The 13,028-nt window shown below is 43.4% G+C and overlaps 1 protein-coding gene across 1 annotated transcript in view; it reads left to right on the top strand.

The window, feature by feature from the left end:
• Positions 1-12,763, top strand: part of INA (internexin neuronal intermediate filament protein alpha) — a 13,423-nt gene extending 660 nt beyond the window's left edge. The window contains 3 exon segments of the mRNA XM_029932509.1: positions 1-446; positions 9,483-9,607; positions 10,738-12,763. The exon segment at positions 1-446 is cut by the window's left edge and continues 101 nt beyond it. Of these exon segments, the coding sequence (XP_029788369.1) occupies positions 1-446; positions 9,483-9,607; positions 10,738-11,050 (884 nt within the window). The 3' untranslated portion in view covers positions 11,051-12,763.
• Positions 12,764-13,028: the final 265 nt, after the last annotated feature.

The raw sequence follows: 13,028 nt of genomic DNA on the forward strand, positions 1-13,028 counted from the left end.
CGTTGGCCCGCCTGGACCTGGAGAAGAAGGTGGAGTCGCTGCTGGATGAGCTGGCCTTCGTGCGCCAAGTGCACGACGAGGAGGTGGCCGAGCTGCTGGCCACGCTGCAGGCGTCGTCGCAGGCCGCGGCCGAGGTGGACGTGGCGGTGGCCAAACCAGACCTGAGTTCGGCGCTGAGGGAGATCCGCGCCCAGTATGAGTCCCTGGCTGCGAAGAACCTCCAGTCAGCCGAGGAGTGGTACAAGTCCAAGTTTGCCAACCTGAACGAGCAGGCAGCGCGCAGCACCGAGGCCATCCGGGCAAGCCGTGAGGAGATTCACGAGTACAGGCGCCAGCTGCAGGCCCGCACCATCGAGATTGAGGGGCTGCGTGGGGCCAATGAGTCCCTGGAGAGGCAGATCCTGGAGCTGGAGGAGCGTCACAGTGCAGAAGTGGCTAGCTACCAGGTAAGAGCTGGAACGCTGCAAAGGGAGGGGCGCCCTGTCCTCTCCGCCACCTACTTGCGCTTTCTCACACAATTGGAGCTCTAGGAACCGAGAGGAGGGGAGGGGAGGGAAGAGAAAGAGCCCCAACTGGAAGCAAACAAAAAGCCCTGGAGTCTATACCATTCATTGTAGAGTCCTGGCCACTCTCTGTCCCTGCCCGTCATGTCCCTGTCTGAGCCTTTTTAGAAAAATCCCTTAAGCTTATGTTTTTCAGAGTCCAAAAATCTAATTCATGCCTCCCTGTCCGCAAGTGGACATAAACACCCTGGCGACTTGAAGAACAGTCCCCCACCAAAAGTAGGAATGAACCCAATGCAGGTGGGCTACAGCCTCTCAAGGTTGGCAGTGCTGGTCTCGGCTGTCTGGCTTGTTTGGTTGACTTTGAAAGGCTTTCTGTGCGCCCCGGGATTGATATTTACGGATTATGGTCTGTCCTAGAGAGAATGCTGGACTGAACTGGGAAGGGTTCTACCTCATTTTCTTGACTTTTGCCTTCAAAAGAGTAGAGATGGGAGCCAAGATGCTGGGTGATTGGGCTAGTTACAGCTGCTTTGCTCTGTCCCCCTCCCCCCCCCCCCAAGCGCGCGCGCGCACACAGTTTCCTTGTGGCATTTCTTCCTAAAGAAAGCGTTACACCGCTTAGCAAATGGGAATGGCTGGGGCGCTGTCCTCGGTGCTGATCTGGAGTTCTTTCCATCTCAGAAATGATGTCTCTTCCGTCTCATGTCCTAGTTTTGACTCTCTAGGCAATTAAACTGCTTTGGGCTTTTTTTTTTTTTTCATCTGCAACACCATCACATCAGGCTTTGCTACCTGCAATAAAAGGTCACCTCGTGCACAGCATCAATTTTCACTGTCATGGATGGCTCAGCATTTAACAAAAAACACTTAATGTGCTCAGCAGCAGTGAGGTCTCTCTTGAAAATTCACATCTCCTTAACAATTTTCCAACCTAAATGCATGTAATAAATCACAGAGATGATGGTCCTATCTTTGTTATAGATCACTTATTTTTTCCATCTTTGTGTGTCCTCTAAGCTCCTATGACGGTATTGATTGGATCTTTCTTCCTTTTCTCTCCAAACAAAGGCCACTGCATCTTCAGTCCTACTATATAGGACATTCTGGGCTTATGACCACAAAGGATACCGAGGCAGTGGGAAAGAAAGGAATCTAAATAGTGTGATTCAATTTCAAGGTACAATAAAAGCTACATTGGGTAGGATGTAATCATTCAGAAATTTGCAATAATTCATTCTAGCCAAGATTAAAGTTTACATTTGATGAAATTAATAGGGTTTGGGAACATTAATACACTAGAACCAAGAAAAGAGTAAAACCTCAAAAGTACTATGTTAGTCTCCAGCTAAAGAATTATTATTGGTGTGCAAATATTTGTTGTCCATTATAAGCTACCCCCATTACTTAAGGAAGAAAGCTTGCTTGGACCATTTGTTTTTGTTAGTTTGGAATTACAGTACAATTCAAGGGAATACTTCTATTCTGATTCAAAAACTGTAACTTGAATTTTTCATTATGTGGCCCTGCCCCTGCATGGCCTGAATTAATCACATTTAGTTAATTGAGACTTCATGTGTACTTCTGAAAGCCTCAAAAGATGAGCCAGGTGGTCTTCTGAAGGGCTAGCCCAGTATTTCTACAAAAAGAATAACTTATCTATAACTGCAACTGCCATCTAAATTGGGCTTTGCCATGCCCTCTGTTTGTTTGGTACAGCCCTACATTCTAAGAGGGTGACAGTACTGTCTGACTAGTTTTGTTTGCTCTAAAAGGCTTTCAGTGTTAGACAATAGTAGGGTCATCCAGATACTGCCTACAGGAAACAAGCAAACAAACAAAACAACAGAAACTGCGGCATCTGCAGCTCTGCAGTGCTGCCCCCCATCTTGAGCCTTCAAAGCCTGGTGGACCTGCTGGTGGAGTGGCAGAGGAGATGAGACAACAGAAAGCTACTTCCTACACCTTGGAACTTCAGGCTGTGGGGGGCTCACATCCTCACCTGCTGACCTGAAGGCCTGAAGTCACAGGGTGTCCTCAGGCAGCTTTCTCTGACTATTCTGGCAGTGCTGACCAAGATGAAAAGCCTCCTTCTCCACAGTAAGATTCAGCCATTGTTTTCTTGCCCTCTCACCCCTCCCTACTCCCCTTTCACTGGAGTAATGAGAGGCGGTTCTCTTTCTTCTGCTTCAAAGATGAGCGATAGACCCGTTTTCCTTTGCAAGCTTGCCACCCTCTTAAGAGGCAGAGGAAAGCCCCCATTAAAGTCACATTTTCCATGCCTTGAATGCTGACAGCCTATTCAAGGAGAGAAAGCTTATTACACTTTTGAAAGGGTAAAGAATGATTCAAGGTGACATGGTAAGTACACAATGATATATGAGAGAGTCCAAATCAGGTGACAGAAATGATGAAGAGCTAGGGCCATTGTCTTCAAAAGCCAAATGTAGCCACCCTCCAGCTGAACCCTTTTCCATTTCTGACCCAGGGCGAAGCTGGTTCTGCATAGCTGCTTCATCACCATTAGAGGCCCTGTTCTGCCAAAGACATCTAAGGATATTTTTTCAGGATACCGGAGGCCTTGGTCCTGTATTATGGTCAGTCTTGGAAAGCCAAATCTTTCCTTGAAAGACCTTGCTGAATAATCAGGCTCACCATTAGTTAATACTCCCCAGGAAGATGGGCCAAGTCAGGCCTCTTCTCTCCAGTAGGCGATTGGAATATAACCTAATGAAATAGCAAGAAGAGGATGGCCCCTTAGAGATTGGGGGTGACAGTAGCTGATAGATAAATCTATGGCTTGATAAATTTATCTCTGAAATTAGGATTAAAAAGAAACTACATTTGGTCCTTTTTTTTTTTAAATTCTTCCATGTGTTTTTGGTTTGGTTTGGTTGTTGCCCCTCTCTGCCTTGCTGTATTATTGTTACCAGGGCCACCTTAATTGCTCCTTCACAGAAATAAACTTAAACTAGTAGTTCCTAAACCCATTGGTCCATCAAGGTCATTTGGGGGCTTAACAAAAAAAATTCTCAGGCCCTCTCCTACTCACAACTGGATTCAGTTGTTCAAAGGTGGGGTCCAGGAATATGCAATTTCAATAAAAGTGCTGCATTCTATTGTTCTTAGACTGGTTTGGGGGTGCACTGACCTAAACCACATTTTACAACATAAACCAGCTCATATTATGCAAGATTTTAAAGTATGGTACAGGGTGGGGGAAAAGAAAGCAAAGACAGGAAGGAGAATAAGGCATATGGGTGGTCCACATTAAAAATTCTCTCTCCCCACCCAGTAATTCTGGATGGGCTCTTTCATTCAGACTGTGCTACACTCACTACTGCTCGCCTGGCTGAGTGAGGGCTCCTAAAAGTGATGAAATCCATAGCATCATTTGTGGTTCCTTTTCTCCTGTGCAGATGCTTATGTAGCCAGTTCATTCTCTTACTCCTGGCCTGCATCCTTCCAGCCCTTGGGAAGATGCTCAGCACTTGTCTTAGCTACTACTCTAGGAGAGACCCCAGCTGGAACTGGGAGTGCCTCTCTGCCGTTCCCTCAGGCTAAGCCAGCAGTAGCTGCGTGGTTGGGGGAGGGGGCAGACTGCAGCACTCTGCTCAGATTTCCAGCTGGAGGCCATCTTTGGCAGGGCTTTTGAAGGGCGATGCACGACAGCTTGGTGTGGGGAAGAGAGCACAAAGAGACTAGACATTGAAGAGCAATGGCCAGTAGCAGTCAGCCCAATTCCTTCTGAAAGGAGCAAAGTTGTAATTTTTGCCTACTCTGATCCATAAAATAGATGTATGAAATCTATAACACAAAAATTCAAGGTAATCTCCTCTATCTAGAACTCAGCTCCCAACAACCTCTTATTCAGCAAAGACAGCTCTGAAACAAATTTAAAAGGACTGCATTGGGGTGCCTGCATGGGTCAGTCACTTGAGCATCTGACTCTTGGGGTTTCTGCTTGGGTCATGATCTCATAGTTCAAGGGTTCGAGGCCTGTGTTGGACTCCGCATTGATAGTGTAGAACCTGCTTGGGATTCTCCCTCTTTCTCTTTCTCTCTCTCTCTCTCTCTCTCTCTCTCTCTCTCTCTCTCTGCCCCTCTCCCCACCCCCGCCTTTCCCTCTCTCTCACAATAAATAAATAAACTTAGGGGAAAAAAGAAAAAAGAAAAAGGACCTTAATTAGCCCACTGATGAGAGAAAACGTCTAACTTCACATATTTGGAAGTTGACCCCCTCTGGGGCCCCCCTCACTTCTTCATTCTTACTTTACATGACCCTAAAGCACTTTGTTGTTTGAATGTCAAACCTGCTGCAAGATAGAGAAGAGGGACCAATGGAATGAGTCATTATCAAGGACAAGGAGCATTAGTTTAAATTTCAAAACAAAGAAAACCAGTAAGTAGCAAGCACTAATGCAAACACTGCTCTTTGGGGCCATTTAGTATAGAAATAATTTGATATACCTCAGTTGACCTGAAAGATAAAAGACATCATAGAACTATAGAAAAATAATATCACAGCCCATAGTTGTAAGGAAGGTTGCTTTATGTTTATGTCCTAATTAAGAATGGTACAAGTGGGGCAGTTGGCTGACTTGATTGGTAGAGCATGCAGCTATTTCTTTCTTTCTTTCTTTCTTTCTTTCTTTCTTTCTTTCTTTCTTTCTTTCTTTCTTTCTTTCTTTCTTTCTTCCTATCTATCTATTCATTCATTCATTCATTCATTTATTCGTTTATCTATTTTTGGGAGAGTACAAGAGGGGGAGAGGCAGAGAGAGGGGGACAGAAGATCCCAAGTGGGTCCATGATGACAGGCAAACTGGCAAGATCATGACCTGAGCTCAACTGACTGAGCCCTTAGGTACCCCAGAGCATGTAGCTCTTGATCTTGGGGCTGGGAGTTTGAGCCCTGCCTTGGAGGTAGAAATTACTTTAAAAAATAAAATCTTCAGTTGGTTAAGCATCCATCTTCGGCTCAGGTCATGATCTTGTGGTTCACGGGTTCAAGTCCCATGTCAGACTCTGTGCTCACAGCTGAGAGCCTGGAGCCTGCTTCCGGTCTGTGTCTCCCTCTGTCTCTCTCTGTCCCTCCCCGACTCATGCTCTGTCTCTCTATGTCTCTCAAAAATGAATAAACATTAAAAAGGAAATTTCAAAACTAAATAAAATAAGAACTTTAAAAAGATTCTACAAGCCACTCTAGATAGGTTTTTATTCATAATTGTTTTTTTTTTAATCTGGTGCTTTAAGGAATATGCCTTTAACTATCTAATATTAAAGTTTTGGGGTGCCTGGGTGGCTCAGTCAGCTAGGCTTCTGACTTCAGCTCAGGTCATGATCTCGCCATTTGTGGGTTCAAGCCCTGCATTGGGCTCTGTGCTGACAGCTTGGAACCTGGAGGCTGTTTCAGATTCTGTGTCTCCCTCTTTCACTGCCCCTTCCCCTCTCATGCTCTGTGTCAGTCGCTCAAAAATAAATAAACATTAAAAATAAATAAAGTTTTATTATACATTGCTTTTCTTAGTAATCCAAGGGGTTGTAGGGAGGGCACATGATTAAAAAGGGTTATAGAGTCACATGGTATGATATTAACAATAATAAAAATCATTAACAAGTATTGAGCAATTTGTATGTGACAGTGCTGTTCTAATGCATGTTATCTAGTTTAACAGTTAATACACTCATATAGTAATGTGAGGTCCCTTAAAATGGAATCCTAACTTGAGGATCTCAGTATACCTCAGAAAATAATAAACATAATTTTCCATACATAGAAATGAAAGTTTTGAAGGAACTAAAATATAGAAAACTGACTGAGGTATGTTCGGTATTTGTGGCAGGGCAAGAAATGCAACCCAAAGATCCTGATGAAATCCTCCACTTTTCCTCAAATTTTATTTCTCCTGCTACTTTGCATAATGAAAAGGCTTCTTCCCCTTTCTCCTTTACCATGGTAGTATTGCTTCTTTTACCCCCAGTGCATCACTACCAGACTTGCTTGTAGGTTAAACTCTGGTAACAACCATCAATTAAAATTTTTGGTAAAAGGTATTTTAAGCCTTTATGATCTCTTAACACACTTTGGAATCTTTCCATCGCTTTCCTTGTAATATGTATTTTCCCTACTGCTTGTCATTCCTTGCTCTGTACCCCTCAGTTAATTGAGTCTCTCCTTTGCGGTATTCTTGTCAATATTTATAGAACAGGTAGGTGGTATGAATTTTCATTTTTTCTGCAGTCTCCTGATTTGGAAGTTTGCACCCTCTGATGTTATCTGCCCTGACTTCACCACCACTTCATCCTCCCCACATGGGAAGTTACTAGAGCCCCTCGCCACTTACTTCTTGAGGCTTCTGATGTTTATCTGCATCACTCATTTCATAAAAGTTACTCCAAATCTGTATTCTTTATGTTGACAAAGCTTCAACTGAATTATATGGGTTATTAGCTTGCATCTTTTCAGGTCCTAGGAAAACAAGTGTTTGTGTAACACTGTTCTTTCACTTAACAGTTATTCATTGAGCATCTCAGTGTGCATTGTGCTAGGATCTGGGCTTCCACGGATGAGCTAAACAAAAATGGCCCCTGTTTCCATGTAAATTACATCCTGGAGCAGTAGTTCTCTGACAGGAGTGATTTTCCTTCTAGGGGACATTTAGCAATATCTAGAGACATTGTTGACTATCACCACTGGGAGGGAGGGTGTGCACTACTAGTAGGTGGAGATCAGGGATGCTGCTAAACAACCTACAATTCACAGGACAGCCCCCCACAGCAAAAAATTATCCAGCCCAAAGTGTCATCAGTGCCCAGGTTGAAAAGCCAGGAGAGAGAGGAAGGTGACAGGAAATAAACTAGTAAACTAATAAATGAACAAGAAAATTTCAGGTCATGATAAGAGCTAAGAGCAGAGTGGCCACTTTCAAGTATGTGCTTTCTTGTAATTTGTCCTCCCACTGGAGTTGCCTTTTTCTCATTTGCACAAAGCCTCTGCGTGGGCCAGCTACTCGCCTGGCCTGAGGTAGAATACCATGCTAGATCAGTGTGGAAAGGGTACTTCCATTAGACACGAAGGAAGACCTGTCTGAACAGAGGGCATTTGAACTGAATCTTCGATGACACAGAGTTGGCCATGGAAGACCCGCCACAGAGCATTCCAAATAGAGAAAATAGCTAGCCTAAAGGGCCTGGGATAGCAATGAACTTAGTAAGTTCATTGGTCAGTTTAAGGAGCAAAAGAGAAGCCAAGGGTAGCTGAAACACTTTGAGCAAGGGGAATAGTATAGGCCATACTGAGAAGTTTGGCCTTTATTCTAAAACTGTTAGAGGGCTTCAAGAAGATGAGCAACAGAACCTGCTGTGTTTTGAAAAGATCCTCCAGGGGCACCTGGGTGGCTCAGCCAGTTAAATATCCAACTTTGTTTGGCTCAGGTCATGATCTTATGGTTTGTGAGTTCAAGTCCCACATCAGGCTTTGCACTGACAGTGCGGATCCTGCTTGGGATTCTCTCTGTCCCTTTCTCTCTCTGCTCCTCCCCCACTCACTGTCACTCTCTCTCAAAATAAAGAAAAGAAAATGTAAATAAAAATAAATAGGGGCGCCTGGATGGCTCAGTCGGTTAAGCCTCCAACTTGGGCTCAGGTCTGATCTCACGTTCGTGGGTTCGAGCCCCGCGTCAGGCTCTGTGCTGACAGCTGCTCAGAGCCTGGAACCTGCTTCCGGTTCTGTGTCTCCTTCTCTCTCTGCCCCTCCTCTGATCATGCTCTGTCTCTCTCAGTATCAAAAATAAATAAAACATTAAAAAATTAAAAAGAAAAATAAATAAATAAATAAATTGTGGGGCGCCTGGGTGGCTCAGTCTGTTAAGAGGCCGACTTCTGCGCAGGTCATGATCTCATAGCTTGTGGGTTCGAGCCCTGCATCGGGCTCTGCGCTGACAGCTTGGACCCTGGAGCCTGCTTCAGATTCTGTGTCTCCCTCTTTCTCTGTACCTCCCCTGTTCATCCTCTCTCTATCTCTCTCTCTCTCAAAAAATAAACACTAAAAAAATTTTTTTAATAAAATAAATTGTTAAAAAAACAAAAAGGATCCTCTGGCTGCTCAAGAATCAAACATTTAAAGCTAGTTGCCTTCTGTGCCTGGGTTTGCATCTGAAAGAATTTGGAGCAAAGCTATTATATGAACCTAGTTAGTTTCTTTTTAAAAATATAATTTAAATCTGTTGTTTGGATTAAAACAATTCCATGGAGTCTTTCTGCTTCCTCCTTATGTATTGTGTAAAATGCTTTCAGTAAGCTGATTGAGAAGCAGACTTCCCACAAACCATCAGAATGAATGGAGGCAAGAGGACTTGCCGTCCTCTCTGTGCTTTTCACAGTTGGGATTTTTGGAGTCTAAGCTTCTAACCTGAAGCTTTGGGTTTTGGAAAAGACATGCAGCAATGGAGTTATTCAGTAGCAATGTAACAAGCAAAGGAGGGATGATAAGACAGTTAAAAAGAGTGGGGGGGGGTGGCCCTGGGTGACTTAGTTGATAAAGCATCCGACTTCAGCTTGGGCCATGATCTCAGGGCTTGTGAGTTTGAGCCCTGCATTAGGCTCTCCACTGTCAGCACAGAACCTGCTTTGGATCCTCTCTCCCCATCTCTCTCTGCCCTTCCTGCATTAGTCCTCTTTCTCTCTCTCAAAAGTAAATAAACATTTAAAAAAGAGAAGATATCTTTCTGGTGTTCAATCAAGAACCATATGCCCTGCAGTAGAAGTGCCCAACCCTGACCATGCATCCAAATCTCCTGGGGACCTTTATGAAAGAAATGCAGTTGCTGGGACCCCACCCCAGAACAAATGAATCAGAATCTGGGCTGGGGAACAGGCCTGGATTTTTGATGTGGAGTCAGGGTTGAGAATCCTTGCTTTGTGGGAATCTTACTGAATTTCAGCTGGCTCAAATATGTTGGATGTGTCACTTTTCAGGATAGCATCGGGCAGCTGGAGAATGATCTGAGGAACACCAAGAGTGAGATGGCTCGCCACCTTCGGGAGTACCAGGACTTGCTCAATGTCAAAATGGCTCTTGATATTGAGATTGCAGCTTACAGGTACTTCAAAGGTCATGCTTACCCAACCAGGCCCAATCATCTGGGGCAACACTACCCAAATAAGTGGATAAGGTGGTTTTAGTCTCTGAATTCTGATGGGTAAGAGGGGATGAGGAAAGAAAGACATCACTAGCCCCATCCAGCTGAGCTGACCCCTCTGTCCCTCAACTTGTTTATAGCTCAGCTCCACCTTACTAGTCCTGGAGTAGTCTAGCTACCTCTGCTAGGATTTAAGGAGATAACGTGAGTATCCAGAGGTTGATATAACATCCACCAGACTCTGGGGTGCCTGGGTGGTTCAGTCAGTTAAACGTCCAACTTCGGTTCGGATCATGATCTTGCAGCTTGTGAGTTCAAGCCCACATTGGGCTCTGTGCTGACAGCTCGGAGCCTGGAGCCTGCTTCATGTTCTGTGTCTCCCTCTCTCCCTGCCTCTCCCCTGCTTGTGCTCTGTCTCTCTCTCTCAAAAATGAATAAATGTTTAAAAATTTTTTAAATAAAGAAAAGGTGATAAAAATTATTAGAGTTATAAGTAACAAGGTATTGGGCCACACTTATGATGCTGGTTAGGCCAGGCTGAGAAAAAGTCTGGTATCTGAAACAGTTTCATTCACTGGTTTTTGTGTTGCTGGTTCCATTCCCTTTGTACTCCTATACATTGAAAAAGTACAGCTCTCAAGTTCAGGCTGAATTAGGCAGTTCCTTCCTCCTTTGTGGACTTCTCACCTCCTTATCCTTATTGCACTTAAGGTTTTAATTAGTAAAATTACTTCTCCCTAGAGTTTTGTAGACTCTTACATGCCAAAAATGGGTGTGATGAAGCCAATGGGAATTGTATAAAAATTCCCTTTTGAACATATTTGTGAATAGGATAGGTTTCCTTTTGACAGTGCTTTAAACACAGCTGGTGCTAAAGTTGTGTGAGTGTGCGTGTGTGCGTGTACTTATGCATATGCATGTGTATGTATGCATGTGCTAGAGCCTTGGAATCCAATATTTATTGGTTTCCATGAAGAAACTGAAGAGTCTTATAGAATCTTTCTAAAATGAATAGGAGCTGGAGGGTTAAGTTCTTTTTGAAAAAAGTTGCAAGTTGACTTCCTAAGAATTTTTCTCTGTTGGATTTACAGGAAACTACTGGAAGGTGAAGAGACACGTTTTAGCACCAGTGGATTAAGCATTTCAGGGCTGAATCCACCTCCCAATCCAGGTTATCTGCTCCCACCTAGAATCCTCAGTTCTACAACTTCTAAAGTCTCATCCACTGGGTTGTCTTTTAAGAAAGAGGAAGAGGAGGAGGAAGAGGCTTCCAAGGTGGTGTCTAAGAAAACCTCCCAGATAGGGGAAAGTTATGAAGAAATATTGGAGGAGACGGTCATATCTACTAAGAAAACCGAGAAATCAAATATAGAAGAAAGTACCACTTCAAGCCAAAAAGTATAATTCTGTTGCTTAAAAAAAGTTAATGCTTAAGAGGGGATAATATGCATTTGACTTGTTAAAGAGCCTATTCCTGAACCAAAACACCTGTCACCGCTATAGAATGTCTTCAAGGCTTCAGTCTCCTATTTAGCATTGAATCCTTACTTTCTCTAGTAAGAAAAGCACCCCTTAGGTTGGAGCAAACTGCAATTCTAGCATAATCACAGAGGAGTTATCTAAAAAGTTCGCTTTCTCACCTATAGCTCAGGCTTCACAGCATTAGATGATTCAGGTACAGAGGAAGTACAAATTAAGGTGCTAAATCTGTGATCATCGTCATTTGCTGTGAATTGAAATTAAAATCTATATTTGCTCACTATACCCAGACATTTGCCAGCTATCTAGTCTCACTCTAGGTACGTAAAACATAAGATCACTGCCAAAGATGAACCAATGGTCCACATCCAACACCACTCTAACAAAACTGCTTCACAGTGATAGGTGTTTGTTTAATGGACACTTCCTCCCACCTCTCACAATTCCTTGTATACTTTTCTTCCATTCAAAAAAAAAAAAAAAGGCAAGTGTATTCTTCCCCCTTAAACACATTTAGGTACTTCTCAAAAGAACATACCCTCTTTAGCTCTCTTTGTTCAATGGGTAAAATTAGATGCATGTTGACCATTTCTGTGATTCGTGGAATGACTTCTCCCTGCCCATTTCATGTCTTCCAGTTCTGTAAGGAAAAAAAAAAAGAAAGAAAAAGCAGTGATAAGTTTTAAGGGTTGCCCTCAACAAATACAATAATGAAAAGAGTCCCAGATTTTAGGCTTTCAGCTTATTCAAAACCATTTAATTATGGGGGGGGGAAGGTACTTTATTAAGAATGTAGCTGTTCACTTTAACTTTAGAAACATACTTATAGTGCCCCAAGGTGTGATTAAGCTGACCTTAGATGTAGTAGTATAAGCTAGAAGAGTGAGTTTTTGTGTGGATGGGAAAAGCCAAGGTTTCATTGATCTGTGTCTGTTCATTTGTGGTGATCTAGAATTAGCTGCTTCGTGCCCTTACCCTTACAACCCACTAATCCCCTTTTCCATGGTCTAGGTCCGAAAAAGGCCTTGCTCTTTTACTCTCCTATGCCTTTAAGAGTGCTAAGTGTATTTAGGTTATCCCCAGAACACAATGCTACTGCACAAGAGTAAAAGAAGTCACCTCTGGTCAATCAACACCACCAGCAAACATATAAAAGAAATCTCTCTCGTCTAATAAGAGTCCTGCTTTCCCATTGCTGCGTGGTTGGCGGGGCCTCCCTTCTCTACGAGAGAGGCAGCAATGCCCAGACTAGAGAAGGGGTACATACGCTCCTACTCACGTGCTAGGAAGTGCATTCTGGAGAGTCAGCTTTTCATCTGCCCAACTGTGTAGCAGCCGCATCGCCCAGTCTCCCACATACATGTGCCAAGGTCAATGTCAGGTTAATTCTCTGTCTGCAGTCACTTCCACCACCAGACCTAAAGAGTTGCCAGGTCTCTTGTCACACACCTCCATTCACAACAGATAGGGTGTGATGCTTTTACTAAACTTTCTTATCCTAGTGCCTGTTTCAATGGTTCAAAGAACTGGAAAGATACTTTCTCTTCTTTCCCTCACTCCATCCCTGTCGTTACTCCTCATACTCCCTGTAAAACATTAGAAAGATAAGAATTAAAAGTCACACAAATCCCACCAACATTACTTGTGTTCTGTGGTTTTTGCTGTTTCAGTGGAAAGAAGCACTGTTTGGGTTCAATGAGACGGTTGTACCGCCAAATAATTTGGAAATTGTTTATCCTCTATTCCTTGCATCTATATTTTTAGGGTTTTCTCCCCCTGCCAAAGCCTTGGGGCTATATAGTGTGTGTGTGTGTGTGTGTGTGTGTGTGTGTGTGTTTTACACTGTCTGAAACACATAATGTACTACACGGACAGTTTATGGCAGAGAATGAAGAAATCACAT

The sequence above is a fragment of the Suricata suricatta genome, chromosome 2 (assembly GCF_006229205.1).
Source record: "Suricata suricatta isolate VVHF042 chromosome 2, meerkat_22Aug2017_6uvM2_HiC, whole genome shotgun sequence".
Lineage (NCBI taxonomy): Eukaryota > Metazoa > Chordata > Mammalia > Carnivora > Herpestidae > Suricata > Suricata suricatta.